Below are 23,661 nucleotides of genomic sequence, written 5' to 3' on the forward strand. Positions count from 1 at the left end.
TTGTCACTTTAAGCATATTTTAAAGTGGAACTTTTGACTGAGCGAATTCTTCTAGTAAAGGCAGCAGCAGCAGCCCTCATCTCATGTGATTCTTTTCCAGGATTTCAGCAGAGTTTTGGAGAGCTAAATATATAAAAGATTTAAAATGTTGCGCATCTTTTCATGTGTCTGTTGGCCATCTGTATATCCTCTTTGGAGAAATGTCTGTTCACTTCCTCTGCCCATTTTTAAAATGGATTGTTTGTTTTTTCGATGTTGAGTTGTATGAGTTCTTTATATATTTTGGATGGTAACCCCTTACCGGATATATCATTTCTAAATATCTTCTCCCATTCGGTGAGTTGTCTTTTTGTTTTGTTGATGGTTTCCTTGGATGTGCAAAAGCCTTTTAGTTTGAGGTAGTCTCATTTGTTTATTTTTTCTTTTGTTTCCCTTGCCCAAGGAAACATATGAGGAAAGAGATTACTGTTACCAATATCAGAGAGTTTGCTGCCTATGTTTTCTTCTAGAAGTTTCATGGTTTCACATCTTACATTTAAATCTTTAATCCATTTTGAGTCTATTCTTGTATGTGGTGTAAAAAGATGATCCAGTTTCATTTTTTTGCATGTATCTGTCCAAATTTCCAAACACCATTTATTCAAGAGACTGTCTTTACCCCATTGCATATTCTTACCTCCTTTGTCATATGTTAAATGAGCGTATAGGTGTGGATTTATTTCTGGGCTCTCTATTCTGTTCTATTGATCAATGTATCTGTTTTTATGCCAGTACCGTGCTGTTTTGATTACTGTAGCCTTGTAGTATATAGTTTGATGTTAGGTAGTGTGATACCTCCAACTTCATTCCTCTTTCTCAAGATTGCTGTGGCTATTCGGGGTCTTTTATGGTTACATATAAATTTTAAGATTATTTGTTCTAGCTCTCTGAAAAATGCCATTGGTATTTTGATAGAGATTGCATTGCATCTATAGCTTGCTTTGGTTAGTATGGCCATTTTAATTATGTTGATTCTTCCTACCCATGAGTATGGTATATGCTTTCATTTATTAGTATCTTTTTCAATTTCTTTTTCAATGACATAATTTTCTGAGAATAGGTCTTTTACTTCCTTGGTTAATTTGATTCACAGGTATTTTAGTGTTTTCGATGCAATTGTAAATGGGATCGTTTTTTTAATTTCCCTTTCTGAAAGTTCAACATTGATATATAAAAATGTACTGATTTCTGAATATTTATTTTGTAACCTGCTACTTTACTGAATTCATTGATCAGTTCTAACAGTTTTTTGGTGGAATCTTTAGGGTTCTCTATTTATAGTATCATGTCATCAGCAAATAATGAGAGTTTTACTTCTTCCTTTCCAATTCATATACCTTTTATTTCTCTTTCTTGTCTTATTGCTGTGCTAAGACTTCCAATACAATGTTGAAGAGGAGTAGTGAAAGCGAGTATCCTTGTCTTGTTCCTGAGCATCCTTGTCTTGTTCCAAGGAAAACACTTGTAGCCTTTCCCCATTGAGTATGAGGTTTGTCATATATGGTCTTTATTATGTCGAGGTATGTTCCCTCTATTCCCACTTTGCTGAGAGTTTTTATCATAAATGGATGCTGGATTTTGTGGAATGCTTTTTCTGCATCTTTTGATATGATCATATGATTTTTATCTTTCAATTTGTTAATGTGGTATATCACATTAATTGATTTGAGGATATTGTACCAACTTTGCATTCCAGGAATAAATCCAGCTTGATCGTGGCGTATAATATTTTTACTGTATTGCTGAATTTGGTTTGCCAATATTTTGTTTGTCGAGGATTTTTGCATCAATGTTCATAAAAGATATTAGCCTATAGATTTCTTTTTTGCAATGTCTTTGGTTTTGGAATCAAGATAATGGTAGCCTCATAAAAGTAGTTAGGGAGCCTTCCCTCTTCTTGAATTTTTTGGAATAGTTTGAGAAGAATAGGTGATAATTCTTTGAATGTTTGGTAAAATTTGCCTATGAAGCCATCTGGTCGAGGACTTTTGTTTTTTGGGAGGTTTTTGATTACTGATTCTATTTCATTGGTGGTAATTGGTCGGTTCAGATTTTCTGTTTCTTCTTGACTCAGTCTTGGGAGATTGTATGTTTCTAGGCATGTGTCTATTTCTTCCCAATTATCCAATTTGTTGGCATATAATTGCTCGTAGTATTTTCTTATGATCTATTGTATTTCTGTGGAGTCCATGGTTATTTCTCCTCTTTCATTTCCGATTTTATTTATTTGAGTCCTCTATCTTTTTTCCTTGATGAGTCTGGCTAAGAGTCTGTCAATTTTGTTTATCCTTTCAAGGAATCAGCTCTTGGTTTCATTTTTTGAGGTCTTTTTAAGACCAAAAGTAGAATACTCCAAATGGAATTTAACTGTTATAGAATATTAATTGTGTTTTGTAAGTGGAAGTTGATTAATAAATTTTCTGCTAAGCTAAATTGTGAACAAATTCAGCACACCTCATATAAATTTGTGAACAGATGAATTCTTCATAGCTTGATGACTGCCTTTCCTGTTTTTAGTTACATTCTTTAATATGCTATTTTTCCATAAATTTGTTCTAGTGTTTATGAGTCATATTTTCATTTCTAGCATGCTTTCTAAATGAATTATGAAAATCTGTATTGACCCATGCACTCAATGCTAAAGGAAACTGAGTGAGCTGAACTTAGCAGATTTGATAAGAAAATTTGTATTTATGCTTAGAGTAGTAAAATTTGTAGAGACATAAAGTAAAAATAGTGATTATGAGGGATTGGAGAAAGGGAGAAATGTGGAGTTATTGCTGAATGGTTGTAGAGTTTCAGTTTGGGGTGATGAAAAAGTTTTGGAGATGGATAGTGGTGATGGTTATACCACAATGTGAATATACGTGATGCTTGGATTGTACAATTTAAAATAGTTAAGTATGTTATATATATTTTAACACGATAAAAAAAATCAAAGCAAAAAAAGAAAATTCATCTTCAAATATAACTTTGTAATCTTGCTTACTTTTGAAAATCATTTGGGTCTTTAAAATAACAATAATAATGTTGAATATTAGTGTGAAATTATACATAAATATTATAATATCTAGTCACTGCTAGAGCACTGTTATGTTTATACCAAGAATGGATATTCATATTTATAATGTAATTCACATATTAATATTTAATTATAAATTCTCCTGGAAATTTCTGAAACTTCCATCTTTGTTATACAGATAAGTTTTCAACAAAAGATCATCTAATCTCTTCTTTCTGGTCTTCCAAATAAAGAATAATTAATTAATTAGTCAATTACTTCATTAATGGAGAACTCATAAAAGACCTTTGAACCTATCATTTGGGAATCATACGTATGAGGCAAGACACTTGCCAGTACCGAGATTAGAATGTCAGGTTAAGTTTTTAACTATATTTCGATGAATTTAGTTAATAAAAAAAATCACTCTGCACAATGGAAATGTTTTTTAAAGTATGTAAGAATTTTAAAATTTTTATTTATATTTCAAAACTTAATATACATCTCTGTACTTGTAATAAAACCACCAACACTCACCCAGAATCACTGACTTATATCTATGAAACATTGGCTGGTATTGTCTTCAAAATGTTACCTCCATCCATTTCCCATAACCAGGCCATCCTCTCGTTTAATGAATTTCAAATAAAATTAACACAGGCTGGACATTTTTGTAATTCCTGAAGATGTCCTTAAAAGTTTTGAAAACAAATTATCTAAAATGACAGTTCCTTTCATTAATGAAAATAGAAAATGTTATTTCTAAAAGACCTATCTATAATTACAATAGTGATACTACATACTTCATTTACTGTGTACAATATCCCTGTTGGCGTTCAGTAGTTTTATTAAGGCAACCATCTGTGTCACCCATGATGGGTGCAAACAGAAATTTGAATGGCAGTTTTATGTCTTTGGGAATCATTTTCTTTGACACTATATATTAGCCTGAATAATCATAGTCTTTTCCTCCTTCTGAGGTTTTACAAGATATTTTCACCAGTTTGAACTTTAGTTTTTTCCCTCTTCTGACAGTGTTTTATGTAATATTCATTGGTTTTGTTCATTTGCAGCTGAGCTAAATGTTTGGCCATTTTATCCTTTTCCAGCAAAATTGCACAGAAAAGAAATCCATATTCAATATCATCTATTTACTTTAAACAGATCTTTGAATTTGAGGCCTCTGCAGCTTTGTATTTTTCTCCCCAATTTGCTTCCCTCATCACTACCATTATTTGCTACCAAGATCCCACCTCTCCTGTTCCCTAATACTTTCTTGCCTATGTATAATCCCCAGGCCTGGGTTTCTAAATTGAGAACTCACTATCCTGATAAGCCCACCCTTGTCAGAGATGCTAATGAGAAGAACAGAGAACATTAGAAACCTTACTACACAAGTGTCAGCCATGTATCTTAAGGATGGGGCCATTTTTCCTGAACATATAGTGACATAATGTGACATTTAAGAGTGGATAGATGAAGAGTAGGGGACGTATTTAGAGTCTGGAGAACTCCAGGTCACTCCTGAAATCACCAGTGTGTCCTACCCTACTGTTCTACTGCAAAACAAGGGCTACAAAGATTTTTTTTTTTTTACAATATGAGTGGAATCCTTATCAGCATTCTATCCCAATTGTGTAACTTTTGATTAAAAGTACACTTTTAAAACCACTAAATGGGAACTGACTACAATGGGAGTCATCTCTAAATGATCACCAGTTTCTTCCAATCACTGGTCCTAAGAAGATACATTCAAGATACACAGAAATGCATTTGCCCTGAAATGCACTCTGGCAATAGTTAGTCTTGTTGAGGAACTAATTTCAATTTGTGGCCTAATCAGTTTCCCAATGTTAAATGTGTCCTTTGTAGGTGATTTTTTATTTCCTTTAGAAACTAGCTATACAGAATCTAAGTCAATGAGAAAATATGTGAAAGAAACAAACTGTGTGAGGCTCCATAAAATATTGTTTTTCTTTCCCAGTTCCATCTCTAATGCCAAGACAAATCTCAAATTTCACTCAACAGTAGTTCTTGGCATCTCAGGGTTCAACTTTTTTAATAATATGATGATTACTATAAACCTTCTCCCCCCTAATATCCAATACACATAAAAGTTGGTCAGGACATTCATACATTTCATGGGCCCTCTCTGAGACCAACATAGAGCCTAATTTTAGCACTAGTGCTAAAGAAGTAGCCTTCTGAATTATGTCATAATATCATTTCATTGGTACACGTGCTTTATAATAGGCTTGTTTCAGACTCTAGGCAGTTTTTAATGATTAGATGAGAACCTCCACCCCATACCAAAAGACACCAATTAAATTTTATAGTGGGTAACATAGTAAATATAGTGAGAAAGAAATAATGCAATAAAAATAAAGAATTTGAAGGTAATTCCTGATGCGTGAACTCCTTAAAATATAAGAAGTTTCTGGTATTTAATTATTGAGCAATCTGTGATGAGTTATTTATTGTAGAAGACTCAGGGAGCTCCGTATATATTCTGGTCAGCTAAGATAAATACAGTATATTTTTCAATAGCAGCAGGCAGGTGTTGTTGCTGTGTGTATGTGTGTTTTTTTTCTTGAAACACTACTAAGTTGAGATTCCACTGAGAGGCAACACAGTTCTGCTAAGGACATCTATCTCAGTCATGGTTGTACACTTTTCCTTTAATATGCCAATCTAAATTTGAAATAAAGATAGATTTATTTTCCAATCTTTTCCAAATATTTCAAATAATTCCAATCACAAACAACATGTATGTCTACTTTTGTTCTGAGAGGAAATTTTTTCTAGATATCTTATAGAAGTCTTATTTGTATTGTTTCTTTTACAAATCTAATGAACACAATTATGAATAAAAGTATATGCATATATCTTTTATAAAGATTTTAAATTGGAAATGTGCATGAACATAGATCCATTTGCAGATAAATAGCTGGTATTGGTTGAAGGTGAGTGCTGAATTATTGTTTTAATCATAAGCTTTTTATAGCAAAGCTGTGCAGGCTATATTCTTCTGGAATATTTACAGTCAGTCTGCCCTTATCAAATCTTCAGATTCAGTATTCGCCAAGACTAATGAGCCTTACTTACCATTCAGTCAAATCCTAGCCTCTGGACTTTTCTTCTCCCCAAAGTAGATTCAGGAAACTGAAAGGACCAACAGTTTTAAGATTTAATTTCATGTGTGACCTTTATCTCTTTCAGATGTGACCCTGGATTTTCCGGCCCAGCTTGTGAGATGGCATCCCAGACATTCCCAATGTTTATTTCTGAAAGCTTTGGCAGTTCCAGGCTCTCCTCTTACCATAACTTTTACTCTATCCGTGGTGCTGAAGTCAGTTTTGGCTGTGGTGTCTTGGCCAGTGGAAAGGCCTTGGTTTTCAACAAAGATGGGAGACGTCAGCTAATTACATCTTTCCTTGACAGCTCACAATCCAGGTGAGTTAAGACAGGGTAGAATGCACACTGACACCAGATAATAATGATTGAAGGTAGATTTATTAATTTTCCATTTTTATTCTTTTTCCTTTTTTGCTGATATATACATATACTCCAATTTTTAACCACGACGAGAAGTACCTTACAATTTATATGGGGTTAATTTGCCCTAGTTTTTAACAAATTAAAAAGCTCACTGATGACTTTAAGATACTAATGACTGACTAGATTTTTAAAAATATGAAATGTTAGCATGAAAACTGTGTTCTCAAGCCAAAGGCTAGTTAATTATTTATGTTGTTTTATTTATTTGACAGCTTGAGAGGCTGATTAGATTTACCCTACATCTTCCCTTCCCCCAGTGCCTAATAAATAATGCAATAAAGGAATGATTGACATTTTAAGTATATGTACATAAGTCATAGTATACAAATATGTATAAACATACAGTTACGTTTATATGTATATATCTGTATATAAAACAGGTGCACTGACCTCATCTTCTATACATATTCATACATCTCACAGTGAAATTACTTACTTTATTAATGAGTGATGAGTGGAAGCCTACAACTTTTGGGTAGTTCATTTAAATTTGTTTGAAATTCTTTAAAGGCAAAATGAACATTGTGATTAAAATGTTTATGCACACACTAATTATAGGCAATTCATGTCTAGGTTTCTCCAGTTCACATTGAGGCTGGGGAGCAAGTCTGTTCTGAGCACATGCAGAGCCCCTGACCAGCCTGGTGAAGGAGTTTTATTGCATTATTCTTATGATAATGGGATAACTTGGAAACTCTTGGAGCACTATTCATATCTCAACTATCATGAGCCCAGGTATGTTGGAAATCATTTGAAAAATGGTTAGAGTGATATCTCCTTTCTTGGGAAATTATTATTTGAATGGTATAAGATTTCAGATATTTTTTTTATTGGAAGATCACCAGTGAGGACAAAGATTGATGTGCAATGAAAAACTAGCAGGCCGCATTGTTCTAATCCATTTGTCCTAACTGACTTCTGATAATTTGAAGAAATTTATTCTCATATATTGAAATGTGCATTTCAGAGAAATATTTTGATGCCTGAGAAAGAAAGAAAGATTTAATACTCTTTTCTTTATTTAACTATAGTGCAAACTATTAGATGATTTTAATATACTACTAAATTATAAATGCTATTGACAAATATTTGTTAGCAATGTATTATAATATGTTATAATAAATTATATGAGGTAATAACTCATAAAATCTCATAACCAATATGTTTTTAAAGTTTTCGTGGAATGTAATTAAGTAACGAGTATAAAGAAATTTCTCTAGCATGTATAGAGTCACTGGCAAAGTTGGAGTGTGAGGATATATTTAAAGTCCTTTCTTCAGGTCTCTTCTATTTTTCTTTAGCTTATATTTTTCAGAATATATAAGCAGTTGTGAGATTTAAGCTTCACTTGAAGTAAGACTATCCTTCAATGTCAGCAGAGTAGTAATCACAATTAGTGATACAATTTCAGAAGTGTCCAAAGGATCCCCATGCCTTCTGGAACACTTATTGATCTGCTCACAGAAATTCCTTTAAAATACAGCAAAAGAGGAAGATGGGGGAGTTAAATGCCATTGGAAGAGATAACACTGTGGCTTACATTCACAGTCGGATATAAAGAACTAATATTACTTGCCTTCCTAGAAGTACATGTTGATCATGGCGAGGTGCAAAAAAAGAGTGAGGGCTTTGGGCACTGAGGTTTGCATTGGCACTATGGGAGAAAAACAGGGGCAGTGATGATAGACTTTACATACTTGAACATTTTTCCTAGGGCTGACCCTATATTTAAGTATTTACAAATTGATAACTTTTATTTTCATAGAAAATAATATAGCATACAACAGAGATCGTCATCAGCAACTTATGAGTTATAAACATTATACTTTATAAAATTTTAAGAACACATCAAATGTATTGAGTATTTTCCCTTAAAGGCAAATGTAAGGCTAAACTCAACTTTCTCACTCAATATAGACATATGACACTTAAAGAAGTGTTTCATAGACTCTCTATAATGAACATTAAAAGAAAATTACACAAAAATCAAGGATAGATGGTCACAGAGATGGGGAGCACAGCATAGGGAATGCGTCAGCAGTAACGTAATAGCTAGGTGTAGAGTCAAAGGAAAGAAAACCCAATCAAGGGATCGTTTTATAAACTATATAAATGTCTAACTAATGTACTATATACTTGGAACTAATAATAAAATTTTTTTAAAAAACCAAGGAGAAAATAATAATGATGAAACATGAAGAAAATGTCATTATCCTAAGTTAACTGCCTAAAACACAATTTTTTCTGCCAAAGATGGACAGCTCCAAAATTCAGTAATCAATCTATATCATGAAATTTAATTAATCTTTGTTGATATGAAAAATAATTACACATTTAATGTGCTATTGCAAAGGTGTGTTTAATCTTGCCTGCCATTTGACAGCAACATTTTTCTTCTAAGCAAGAACAAGGTGGCTTTTCAGTGTTAGATATGTGCATAGCTTGAAAGATTAAGATCAGAGTGGAGATTTTTTTTTCTTTAAAGAAGTGGGAAGAACACTTTCATTTCATATATATGTGCCTCTGTCTGTGAGATTCTTCCTCCCTCCCCCCTTACAAATATTAATAAAGGGTGACATGGCAGAAATAGAACTTGATATATTCTAGATACTAAATTATATTTTACATGATAAATAATACAAACCATGTAAATTCTTCATAGGAGAGTTTAATATATCTTCATGCCTTTAGCCATTTGCTGCTGTTTTCTTTAGTATGGCTGCCTGTAATTGCTATGAATTCCATATTGTTCCTTTCTGTCACAGTTGTTCAAAAATGAAGTGTGATCCATAAATTAGATATGCTAATTGGCTAACCACTATTACTCCTAGCCAATTTCTAATAATTTCCTTGCCTATAATTCACTCAGTAAATAGGAGAACTCTATCTCTTGTTATTTATAAAATTTGAAGTTTGTAAATAAATCTAAGTTGATCTTTTAATTCAAACTGACTAGAATGTCTTGTGAAATAATTGGTATTTTTATTAATGTAAAGCTTTATGTCATTGATGAAATTAAAATTATTCTAGATTTTTCTTAACTATAGGGCTTGTTTTTTATTATAAAATTATTATGAGGCCTAATCTATTTTATTTTTGTTTTGATTATTATATTTAATTATAAGAAATACATGAGCTTAATACCTACCTGAAAAAGGAAGATTGATACAGAAAATTGACCGAAGTCTCTAGGTTTCCATCTAGGAATATTCTGATCAAATGGTTCCATAGCTATTCTGACCAGCCACTGTAATATGCATGGAGTGGTGAAAGCAGATCTGCCACCCACCCCAAGATCTGAAGTAAAGGTCAAGAGCACAGGCTCTAGAGCTATGCTGCCTAGGTCCAGTTTCTGGCATTGTCACTTAAAAACTGCTGAATGTTGAAGAGAATATTTTCTTTCCTTGTACCTCTGTATTCAAATCTCTATCAGGATATACCGATACGTACGTCATTCATGTAGCAAGAATTTGTTGAGTCCTTATTGTGTGCCAGGTACTGTGCTAGATGCTAAGACACGATAGTGAAAAACCAAGAAAAGTTTCTGACTTTGCCGTAAGGATCTTATCTCAGTTTCACAGGTGAAGATGCTGAGGCACATAGAAGTTAAGCACCTTTCCTGTGGTTGCAAAGTTATTAACCATTAGGTGTCTGAGTGGGGACTTTACCCAAGAGTATTACACATCCACAGTCTTAACATCTCTGCCAGGGGAAATATTGGTCATTTCAATTACTGTTATCACACACACACACATACACACTTTATTTTCTCTTAAAGTTGCCAAGGAAGTCTACTTTTCAGTTGTTTTTTTTTAAATTATGTTAATTTTCATCAGAGAAAATAGTAACTGCTTTTAAAATTATTAATGTAAAAGAAAATTATAATTTTCTAATAATGATAATCAAATTATTAAATTAATGCACGATGTTTCATTATCGAAGCAGTTTAAATATAGTTTAATTTTTATATTTCTATATTAATATAAATAGTTATTTAATATTTAGTAAAAAATATTTAGAAAAATTAAGGTGAAAATTACTAAAATACTTAACTAAATTTTACTTTTTTAAAAATAAATTCACGTTAGTAAAAGAAAAAGTCAGCAGATTGTAGAAAGGATTTAAAAACCATAAACATATTATAGCCATGGATTTTTTTACTTAAGAAGTGCTTATTAATTTACATTCCTGTATTTGAGTATTAATTTTTATTACTTAAAAAGTTTGTTTTCTCACATTGCAAAAAGTTCTAACAGTTTTTTACTAGTAGCTTGTGTAATCAATGATGATAGTCATGTACATATTTCCATGTACAAATTATTTCCATGTACAAATTATTTAAAGAGAAAATAGATACTATTTTTAATAACTTTCAGTGTGTAAAAAAATTACATTTTCAATATGTGATTTATCATACCTTTACATAATAACTAAAGTTAACATAATACAAGTTTGAAAATCAAATTTCTTAGTAAATCAGCCTTAGACATTGAAATTGTTAAATAATTCATTTCTAAGTTATCCAACTAGTCATCTGTCTTAAGGAATTATTCTTCACTCACTTGAAAAAAGATAGTACTTTCAGTGTGCGTTTACTGCAAATACCTCTCCTGGTGTTTAATTGCACATTGATGGAGACAAATGTTCTCTTTGCCATTTGCTTCACATCTCACCTTGTGTATGGGAGTGAGCAGCATAGTACTGTGATTTATGGAGCTTTCAAGCAGATGTCATTGCAGTGACAATTAATGTATGGTTCCTGCTGCTGTGTACAAAAATTGCTCCTGGAAATTAGATATTATTCTTAATTTTCTTCCCCATTTATCAGATAAGGGTTTGTTGTCATAGCCACCATGACACAGCAAGTAACCTTGCACACTATGCTAAACTTATGGGGATAAAGAAGTGCCACGGTTACAACCAGCCCCAAATTCTAATATGTGTAACAAGCTGCTGAAGATCCTGCCACTTTGAGAACCGTGTTTAACTGAGTTAGCTTTTCTGAGTGCAGATGAGTGAAAGCAAAGTCACATATTTGTGTGTATTTAGAAGACTTTGTTGGAGTCAGACAGGAAATTGGAAATCTCAGAAGAATGTCATAGTGGGAGAATTATTTTTTTAAATACTATACCGCAGGGAGAAAAAAGGTCCTAAAAGTGTTTGTATTTAAAATGTCAAAGTAATCTAAGTTTTTACATTTTTTTTTCCTTTAGAATAATCTCTGTTGAATTACCAGATGATGCAAGACAGTTTGGAATTCAGTTCAGATGGTGGCAGCCATATCATTCTTCCCAGGGAGAAGATGTATGGGCTATTGATGAGATTATCATGACATCTGTCCTTTTCAACAGCATTAGTCTTGACTTTACCAATCTTGTGGAGGTCACTCAGTCTCTGGGATTCTACCTTGGAAATGTTCAGCCATACTGTGGCCATGACTGGACCCTTTGGTAAGGATTTCATCTTTGTTCTTGTTTTATTATAATTTGCATTAAAGATTGGAATATGAAGGTTAGGGAATATAAGTCCCTCTAGCACTTAGTCATTTGTTGATAAATATTTACTGAACATGAACCATTTGAAAAGTCATTATTATGTCTCTAAGTAAGCTATCTTGGGAAGGAGGACTAAAAACAAAATACTAATAGATTTGAATAAATATAAAATTGCACCACATTTATTAATCTCAAGTTTCCATTTTCCACCATTACATGTAAAAACTCTCCTCAAAGTGTATTAATAACTAAAGTAACTAGCATATTCTTCCTTCATGGGGCCCTCCACGATCATAGTGAAATATGAACTTACTCTAATTGTTATTTTAATAAAATTTTTTATGCTTAGTTCCATTTTCGTGCTGTCTTACATAAAGTCCAAGAAGTTTTTCCATCCCTAATTTGTCAACCAAGATTCCCTTTTTAATCCATTTTATCAGCAGTATCGGATCAGTGATTCATCTGGTTAATGTTAGTATGGTTTCAAGATTGTGGATATCCTAGTAAAGATACATTTCATTCTTAGATATTTTCCCCTCTGTGGTCATATGCAAATTTAATTATGCATTAATTAAACTAAATTATATATTAAGCAGTAAATGAGTAATTTAAGACTATGATTAGTACTTCAAGAACATCAATAGGATGACACGATAGTGATTAACTAGTCAGGATGAGGCTACTTTAAATAGGGAGGAGGAGGCCATGTTCAGATACTTTAGATAGTGAATATGATACATCACTGATTGGAAAGTAGAACAAGGAAATTCCAGACATGCAAAAGTCTGAAGGAAGTACATTCCAACTACAGGAAATTTTGTGGTACAAAGACTCACAAAACAAGAATGGCCATGGCATGTTAAAGGACAAGGAAGGAGGCCAGTGGTGCTGGAACCCACCCAGGTAGCAAGGAAGCGAATATCAGGAATGGAAGCCAAGAGATATGCAGAGGCCAGATCATGTAGTTGCCTTCATGTAGTAGAGGCCTTCTAGACCCAGAAATCCTGTATTAAAACTCAGGTCTGCATAATTCCAAACCCATAGTTTTCACCACTATGCATACTGCCCCTCTCTGGGTTCCTTTAGGACTTTAAACATGATCAAGAAATAATTTTCTAAGAGACTTTTATTTTCTGTTGAGTCATAGTCAAACCAATTTAATTTCTCCAGGTGAATCTCGCTGAAGGCTATTCACCATAATTGTCTCCAGAGAACATATCATAAATGACCCCTCAGTGACCTTATCATAATTAGAAGTAAATTTGATACACCATTGCACAGAAAATTACTTTTGATGGGAATTGTGCATGGACAGTCACATCTCACACACAGCAGTCTAAAAGTCCAGCATCAAAATGACAGCTATTGGAATGGAAGTGCAGCTGATCACTTTTGCTGCAAGCACTGTCAAACTAGATACAACAAAGTATGAAAGGTTATTGTGTTTTTTTTTAGTTGATAGCCTCAAATGCTTGTTTTTATGGATATTATTTCTTAGTTCTGGAACCTTTAATGAAAATAAAGAGGTGGAGGAAATAAGATATAAAGGTATAAAAAAAACTGAGATCTTTTTTGATAATTTTATGATTCTGAAATTTTAAATTGACCTGAATTAACAGTAATTAAATTGGTAATATATTGTAAACTATATTCCCCTAGAATGTATAGTAGTTTTTCTTCTAGCACTTTTAATACAACAAAGAGTCATATCACGGATGCAAGTCCTATATTATGTTTATTTTCAAAAATAGTTAACATCTGTTCAAATAAACTCCAAAGTTGCTGAGCATTTTTATTTAACACTTGGGTCGAATGCATGATAACAGTAGTTTAATTTCTGTGCTTTGATCAAAACCCTAAGAACAATATCCTTTCACACAAATCTGATGAATATTCTTAACTCACCACTGCTTTAATTGGTGGAGATACATTTATGTTGCAAAAGTACAATCACAATAATTATAGAAAACCATAAGAAAATTTAAATGACTGTACAACTCCCATGGGTACCTTGAGCAGCACCATAGGAGTTTTATTAACAACCACATGTGAGCAATCAGATTTGACTTTCTGTTCTTTTCTGAAATGAAAAGGAATTGTCTTTGTTATGAAACAACAGAAAATATACTCTGGCAGCGATAATGAGACTAGAGAAACACATTAACCATTTTAATAAGGACATGAAAAATGCTTGCTGCTTATTAAAATGAAACAACATGGAAGATCTCAAACTGTTCCCATTTTCTTAGCCAGTGACTCAGAATAAAGCCCTTCTAAGGGCACTGTTTTCTCTCTGCTGCTGTTGAAGAATATATTGTCCAAGTTCAACGTGAACTCACTTTAGGAATGTTTTTCATAAATACTTGCTACAATATGAAATTCAAATGATGGTATTGACCAACTATTTATCATAACCTCTTAGGTTGGAAATAAGTTATTTTTTAATGCAAAACCTTTGGAGCAACTATCTTATTAGGTAAAAATTCTTTGAACATGTTCGAATATATGGACTGTGCCCTTCCGTGCTATTGTTTCTCCCAAGAGAAATTTTGAAATGTATACATATCTCTACAAATGGCCAGTGTTAAATTAATTATTGTTGGCTTTTCTCAGCTGTGAGTTTGTATGGTTCTCATTTTCTAACTCATGACTTTTTATGAGCATGGATTGTGGTTACTGAGAGTATTCTCCATGGAAAACTTGAACAATTGCTTTTTCATTAGAAGAACTACAGTCAATATGCTATAAATCACTTTAGAGTGTGTCATCTTAGAGCACATTTTTCTGTGGAGAAATGAATTGCTTTTAATTATTTGTAGTGCTTTCCTTTCTTCTATATATAATATGTCAAATCAAATCTCTGCTTTGTGTTCTAAAAATAGTCTTTAAAATATCTTAAGTATATTTTAAGATCATTAAGGAAATCATTTTAATTGAGATTTATTAAAAATTATCTGACTAATACTATTAGTGATAATACCAAGGGACATTTACATTCCTCTGTCCCATCTAATAGACTAGCTAGGTACAGATGTGGGAAGGATATTGCTGTCATATTATGTAGGGTTTTGGTTTCAAAATTTGTGCAACTATGAAGGGATGGTTGTTATAGCATATTAGTATTTGCAATTGGTTTTAGTAGGATAAATAAAGAGTTTTCAAGACAAGCAAAAGCGAAAGGAGTTAGGCATCACTAGATGTACTTTACAAGAAATGTTAATGGAAGTTCTTCAAGTTGAAAAAAACACTAATTGGTAAAAAGAAAACATGAAAGTATATATTTCACTGGTAAAAGTAAATTTTAGTTAAATTCAGAATACTATAATGTAATAGTGTTGGTTAAATCACTAGTAAGTGCAGTAAGGTTAAAAAAACAAAAGTAGTAGAACAATTATAACTAAGATAATTTTCTTAATAGATACACATCAAAACATAAAATGTGGTAGGGGGAGGAAAAATGTAGAGCTTTAGTATGCATTTGGAATTTAGTTGTTATCAGTTTAAAATAGACTGTTGTAACTATGAGATGTTATATATAAGCCTCCTGGTAAGCAGAAAGCAAGAATCTATAGTAGATACAAAAATGATAAAGAGAAAGTAATCTAAGCATACCACTACAGAAAATTATCAAATCACAAAGGAAAAGAACAAGAGAAGAAGAAAGGAACAAAAAAATTACAAAAACAGTCAGAAAACTGTTTACAAAATGGCGATAGTAAGATCATACCTGTCACAAATTATTTTAAATTTATATAGACTGACTTCTAGTCCAGATGGCATAGTAGATAGACTATATGCTCATCTCCTCCCATGACCACATCAAAATTACAACTAAACTACAGAACAACCATCATTGAAAGTTGCCTAAGTTATAGCTCAACTAAAGTCTTACAACTGGGGACATACATAAGAGGCCACCTTGAGATTGATAGAAGGGGTGGAGATGTGGAATGGAATGGTCTCACAAAAGAAAGTAACCGTTGTGATTCAGAAGGAATATCTTGGCTGCAGAGGTCTCCTCAGAGGAGCGAGGGGTCCTAGCTCCACACCGTGCTCCATAGGCCAGGGTTCCAGTGCCAGGAAGAGAAGTCTGTACTTCTGGCTGTGAAAACCAGCAGAGATTGTGGCTGAGCAAGACAGCCTCTTAAAAGGCCCACAAGTGGACTCACTCACTCTGAGCTCCAGAGCTGAGGCAACAGCTTGAAAATCTCCAGGGACATATGGGGAAGAACAGAATTGTCTGACTTCAGGGCAAGGGCTGGACAGCTTTCTCCCAGACAGAAGTACTGACAGAATCCATTGTTCTGTCATTGAGCCCTCCACTCTCCCAGTGTGCAGACACAGGCAGTGCCATATGTGAGTTCCATCAACCTGACTAACACTGGTCACCTTGCCCTGGTGCTTCCCTGAGACCCCACCCCTTGCAACTTGCTCACCCAAGCTGCCACCAGTGGTTTGTTTCCATACAAATGGCCTGTCTTGGCTCATGCTGTGAACTTTCCTAAAATCTTTCAAAGGGTCACAAAATCCAAATAAGCAGCACCTGGCTTTGGTGTGCCCTATATCTCTTACTGAGCAGCCTCAAACCTGGCACTAGTGGCAGACTGCCTTGATTCCTGGCTTGGCCTCTCAAGACACCTCTAAGCCCAGCAGAGGTGGCAGCCATCTGTGGATTGCATTGCAGCTCTTGTCAGGTGGCCCTGGACAGTTCACCAACTGTGGCTGAACTTGACTTGTGGTAGGGCTCCTCCTAGGATGCACTAAAGTCAGCACGTCTGGTGGCTGGCAGTCAGTCTCTCCCATGGATGTACAAACAGTGACAGGAGGGCACACACGACACACAAAGGACACACCGTGAACTTTTGGCTCAGGTGACCAGAAAAGACTGTGCCACTGGGCCCCACATGACACTTTCCACATAAAGCCACTCTATTAAGATTGGGAGACTTTGGAGCCCTACCTAATAAATAGAAATAAAAACAGGAAGGCAACCAAAATGCAAAGACAAAAGAACATGTCCCAGATGAAATAACAGAACAAAGCTCCAGAAAAAGAACTAAACAAAATGGAGACAAGCAATCTATCAGATGCAGAGTTCAAAGCACTGGTTATAAGAAAAGGGGTACCAGAAGGAGCAGAGAGAGAGCAAAGAATTGAAAATGTACTTGAAGAAATAATGATGGAAAACTTCCCTAACCTGGTGAAGGAAATAGATATATAAGCTCAGGAAGGACAGAGAGGTTCACACATCATAATTAAAATACAAAAGGTTAAAGACAGAGAGAACTTTAAAAGCAGCAAGAGGAAGGCAGCTCGTTACTTACAAGGGAGCTCCCATAAGACTATCAGCTGATTTCTCAACAGAAACTTTGCAGGTCAGAAGGAATTGGCATGAAGTATTCAAAGTGATGAAAAGCAAAGACCTACAACCAAGATTACCTAGCAAAGCTATCATTTAGAATGGAAGGACAGATATATAGCTTACTAGACAAGAAAAAGCTAAAGGAGTTTATCACCACCAAACCAGTATTGCAAGAAATGTTAAAGGGAATTCTTTAAGAAGAAGGAAAAAAGTCAAAAATATGAATAATGAAATGTCAGTAACTACATATCTATCAACAATTGCTCCAAATGACAAAGGATTAAATGTACCAATCAAAAGATAAGGTGGCTGAATGGATAAGCAAACAAAAACTTTACATATGCTGCCTATAAGAAACTCATTTCAGATCAAAAGACACATACAGACTGAAAGTAAAGGGATGGAAAAGGATATTTCATGAAAATGAAAATAAAAATGATCTAGAGGTAGCAATATTTATACCAGACAAAATAGACTTTAAAACAAAGGCTATAACAAGAGACAAAGAAGGACCTAATAATCCCACTTCTGGGTATTTATTCAGAGAAATCCAAAATACTACCTTGAAGTGACCTATGCACCCAGATATTCATCACAGCATTTTTTACAATAGCCAAGATATGGAAGCAACCTGGGTGTCCATCAATGGATGAATTGATAAAGAAGAGGTTGCACACGTATACAGTGGAATATTACTCAGCCATAAAAATAATTTTTTTTAAAGAATGAAATCTTGCCATCTGCAACAACATGGATGGACCTAGAGGATATTGTGCTGAGTGGAGTGATCAGACAGATAAACACAAATGTCATATGATTTCACTTACAGGTGGAATCTAAGGAACAAAATAAACAAAGAGCATTTTGAGGGTTGCCAGATGAGAGTGGGGTTTGGGAGGTTGGTGAAAGAGGGGGTTAAGAAGTACAAATTGGTAGTTATAAAATTGTCATGGGGATGTAAAGTATAGCATAAGGAATATAGTCAATAATTTTGTAATAACTATGGTATCAGATGGGTAATAGATTTATCAGGATGATCATTTAGTAAGTTATGTAAATGTCTGATCACTATGTTGTACACCTGAAACTAATATAATACTGTATGCCAACTATAATTGAAAAAAAATTTAAATATTTTTAAAATGTAAATGTACTGAATACTCCAATGAAAATATGTAGATTACATGAATTAATTTTTTAAAAAAGACTCAACTATATGCTGCCTACAAGAGACTTCTGCTTTAAGAACACACAAAGATTCAAAGTAAAGGGATGGAATAAAATGTTTCATACAAATGGAAGCCAAAAGAAAGCAGGAGTATTTAAGCTTATATTAAACAAAATAGACTTTAAGACAAAGACTATAATGAGATGGAAGATCATTATGCAATGATAAAGGGGTCAATCCAATAAGAGGATATAATATTTATAAATATTTATGCACTCAACATAGAAGCACCTAAATATATAAAGCAAATATTAACAGACCTGAAGAGAAAATATACAGCAATACAATATTAGTAAGGGACTTTAATACCTCACTTTTAATCATGGATAGATCATCTAGGTAGAATATTAATAAGGAAACTTTGGACTTAAACAACAAATTAGATCTAATAAACTTAACCAACATTAATAGAACATACCATTCAAAAGCACCAGAACATATTCTCAAGTGCACATGGAACATTCTCTAAGATAGATCATATTTTAGGCCACACCACAAAATAAGTCTTAGTAAATTTAAGAAGATTGAAATCATATCAAGCAACTTTTCTGGCCAAAGTGGTATGAAACTAGAAATTGCTACAAGAAGAAAACTAGAGAGTTTACAACATGTGGAGATTAAACAAAATGCTACTGAATAACCAATGAGTCAAGAAAATCAAAAGGGAAATCAAACAATATCTTGAGACAAATAAAAATGGAAATACAAACATAGATGGACTTTGAGATAATCATGCTAATAAGCGAAGTAAGCCAGACAGAAAAAGTTGAAAATCACATGATATCACTTATTTATGGGATATAAACCTAAAAGCAACAAATGAACAGCACAAACAGACTTTCATGGACATGGACTATAGACTAGTGGTTACCAGAGGATAAGGGGTGGGGGAGGAGGGGGGAGGTAGATAGGGTAAAGAGTCAGATATAGAGGGATAGAGGGAGGGTGAAGTGGGTAAAGGGGACCAAATATATGGTAACTGAAGGAAACTGGACTTTGAGTGGTAAACACAATAGAATATAGAGATGTCAAATTATAATGTATGCCTGAAAATTATGTAATTGTGTTAATCAATGTTACCCCAGTAAACTTAAGTTAAAAAAAAAATTGAAATACAGCAATAACAAAACATATCTGATAGAATCAAAGCAGTTCCAAGAGAGAAGTTCATATTGATAAATGCCTACATTAAAAAACAAGAAAGATCTCAAATAAACAACCTAGCTTTACATTTCAAGGAAGTATGTAAAGAATAACAAACTAAGCACAAAGTTAGAAGGGAGGAAATAACAAAGATCTGAGTGGAAATAAATATAATAAAGACAGAAAAGATAATAGAAAGATCAATGAAATTAAGAGCTGGTTTTTAAAAAGCATAAAGAAAATAGACAAACTTTTAGCTAGACTTACCAAGGAAAAAAGCGAGGACACAAACAAAATCAGAAATGAAAGGGGAGACATTATAACTGATACCACAGAAATACAAAGCATTATAAGAGACTACTATGAATTATTAATAATATGCCAACAAATTGGATAACATAGAAGAAATGGATAAATTCCTAGAAACATATAACCTATCAAGACTAATTCATGAAGAAACAGAAAATCTGAACAGATCTGTTACTAGAAAGGAAATTGAATCAGTAATCATTTCAATAGATACAGAGAAAGCATTTGACATACTTCAACATCCATTTATGATAAAAACTTACAACAAAGTAGATATAGAGGGAATATACCTCAGCATAATAACATACCTCAACATACATGACAAATTTACAGCTAACATCATACTCGATGGTAAAAAGTTGAAAGCTTTTCCTCTAAGATCAGGAACAAGACAAGGATGCCTACTCCCACCACTCTTATTCAACATAGCACTGAAAGCCCTAGCCAGAACAATTAGATAAGAAAAAGAAATAAAGGACTTCAAATCAAAAAGGAAGAAATGAAACTGTCTCTATTTGCAGATGACATGATATTAGATATAAAAAACCCTAATTCTTCCACCAAAAAAGTGTCAGAACTAATAAAGAAATTCAGCCAATTTGTAGGATACAAAATTGATACAGACATACCTCATTTATAGCACTTTGCTTTATTGTGCTTTGCAGATATTGCATTGTTTATAAGACTCTTTACCGGCAAAAGATTACAACTTGCTGAAGGCATAGTTAGCATTTTTTAGCAACAAAGAGTTTTTAAATTAAAATATGTACATTTTTTTAGACATAAAATGTATGCACACTGAATGGACTATAGTTTCAAGTAAGCATCTTTTATATACACTGAAAAACAATTTATGCAACCCACTTATTGCAATATTTGCTTTACTGCAGTGTTTATTTGGTCTGGAACCAAACCCACAATATATCTCTGAGGTATGCCTGTTTACAAAAATCAGTTGCATTTCCAAACATTAGTGATGAACTAGCAGAAAGAGGAATTAAGAAAACAATCTCATTTACGGTTCCATTAAAAAGAAAATACCTAGGATTAAATTTAACCAAGAGGGTGAAATGACTGAACACTGAAAAATCTAAGACATTAATGAAAGAAATTGAAGAAGACACAGATAAGAAGAAAGATATCCTATGTTCATGGATTGGAAGAATTAATATTGTTTAAATGTTCATACTACCTAAAGCAATCTATAGATTCAATGTAATCTCTATCAAAATTCCAATGGCATTTTTTATAGAACTAGAACAAATCTTAAAATTTGTATGAAACACCAAAAACCCCTGAATAGCCAAGGCAATCTTGAGACAGAAGAAAAAAACTGGAAGCATCACATTTTCTGATTTTATTTTATTTTATTTTTTATTTTGTATGCCTACAGCATCTGGTTTTCCTAGGTGGTCTTCCATCCAAGTACTAACCAGGCCCGACCCTGCTTAGCTTCCAAGATCAGATGGGATCGGGCTTGTTCAAGGTGGTATGGCCGTAGGTGCTTTCTGATTTTAAACTGTATCGCAAAGTAATTGTAATAAAAACAGTATGGTGTTGGCTTAAAAATAGACACATAGATTAATAGGGAAGAGATAGAGGGTCCAGATATTGCACATATGGTCAATTAATTTTTGACAAAAGTGCCAAGAATATACAATGGGCAAAGGACAGTCACCATATACAAAAGAATGAAACTGAACCACTATTTTACGCCATATACAATTAACTCAAAGTGTATCAAAGACTTGACTAAAACACCTGAAACTATAAAACTCATAGGAGAAAATATAGAAATCTCCTTAACATCAGTCTTGCTGATGATTTTTTAATTTGACACCCAAAACAAAGGGAACAAAAGTAAAAATCAACAAGTGGGACTACATTAAACTAAAAAGCTTCCACACACAAAGTTCTCATCACAACAAAATAGAAAGGCAACCTATGGAACAAGAGGAAACATTTGCAAATTATATATCTCATAAGGAGTTACTATCTAAGATATATAAGAAACTCATACAACTCAATAGCAAAAAAAAATTTTTTAAGCAATTCAATTAAAAAATGGGCAGAGGATCTATATAGACATTTTTTTCCAAAGACATACAAATAAATGGCCAACCAGTACATGAAAAGGTGCCCAACATCACCAATCATTAGGGAATTGCAAATCAAAACCAAAATGAGATATTACTTCATACCTGTTAGAATGGATATTATCTCCCAAAAAGAGTGACGCCAAGGATGTGGAGAAAAGAGATTTATGCACCATTGGTGGAAATGTAAATTGGCGCAGCCGCTATTAAAAGCTATGGAAGTTCCTGAAAAATTAAAGTAGAACTACCATATGGCCCAGCAATTCTACTTCTGGATATGTATCTGAAGGAAATGAAATCACTATCTAAAAAAGTATCTGCACCCCTATGTTCACGGCAGCATTATTTACAATAGCCAAGACATGGAAAAAACATGTGTTTATTTATGGACTAATAGATAAAGAAAATGTGGTATATTTGTAGAATGGAAAAATTTTCAGCCATAAGAAAAGAAATCCTACCACTGGTAACAACATGGATAGACCTTGAAAAAAACCAAACTCATCAATACAGAGACTAGATTGGTAGTTGCCAGAGGTCAGGGGTGAGGGTGAGCAAAGTGGACGAAGGTGTTCAAAAACCACAGTTATAAGATAAATAAGTTTCGGGGATATGAGGTACACCATGATGGCTATAATTAACAATATCGTCTTGTATATTTGAAGGTTGTTAAGACAGTAGATCTTAAAAAGTTCTCATCACAAGAAAAAATACTTTGTCACCATATAAGTTGATGAATGTTAACTAAACTTATTGTGGTAATCATTTGCAATATATTTGCAAATCATTGTCTTGTACACCTAAAACCGATACAGTGGCATATGTAGCAATTATATCTCAATAAAACTAGAAAAAAAAAGTAAAAAAAAAATAAGATGAAATAAGAAAAAGCTGTATTTTCTATTTATATTTACTGATGCCTGAGAAAAAGCAGATTCAATTAAAACAGATTTAGAGATAAATGAGACATAGAGTGTTGAAAGGGCCTCCTAGGTACTTTCATGGGCATAAAAATACAAAGTACTCGTTTCTTGTTATATCTAATATTTTAAAGTTCTCTTTTTTTCTTTATACAAGTAAATCACTAGTGCTAATCATTTTATGGTCATTTTTTAATAAGATAAATTTCCTAAAGGAAACAGTCAAAGTAAAGAGAAAGTAAAAGAGCGACATGCAGGAAGTAAAATTTAGCTGTGAATGACAAAAGGCATGAGAAAAAGGGGTGACATTGTCTGGTATGTAATGTTGTGATGGGAAGAGTTTGGAGGCCTAGCTTTTCACACCAACCCCATGTGTTATTGTCAGCTCTGAAGAGATAGGAAAGCAGAGGTGTAAAATGAGGAGCACAGCTGTACGGTGTGGCCCAAGTCAGAGGGAATGAACAGATGGCTGCATGTTCAGGATATTCAAAAAGTGTATGTTCATATTTC

General features: G+C 33.4%; 1 protein-coding gene and 1 pseudogene across 2 annotated transcripts in view; one reads left to right on the plus strand and one right to left on the minus strand.

Annotated features, from left to right (window-relative positions):
- Window positions 1–23,661, plus strand: part of RELN (reelin) — a 457,821-nt gene that overhangs the window by 306,340 nt on the left and 127,820 nt on the right. For both annotated transcript variants that reach the window (XM_006925407.2, XM_025041934.1), the window contains exons 18-20: window positions 6,260–6,493; window positions 7,172–7,333; window positions 11,812–12,048. In XM_006925407.2, coding sequence (XP_006925469.1) covers window positions 6,260–6,493; window positions 7,172–7,333; window positions 11,812–12,048 — 633 coding nt within the window. The remainder of the gene's footprint in view (window positions 1–6,259; window positions 6,494–7,171; window positions 7,334–11,811; window positions 12,049–23,661) is intronic.
- On the minus strand, window positions 21,520–21,638 carry LOC112473622 (annotated as a pseudogene).

The sequence above is a fragment of the Pteropus alecto genome, unplaced genomic scaffold (assembly GCF_000325575.1).
Source record: "Pteropus alecto unplaced genomic scaffold, ASM32557v1 scaffold109, whole genome shotgun sequence".
NCBI classification, from domain to species: Eukaryota; Metazoa; Chordata; class Mammalia; order Chiroptera; family Pteropodidae; genus Pteropus; species Pteropus alecto.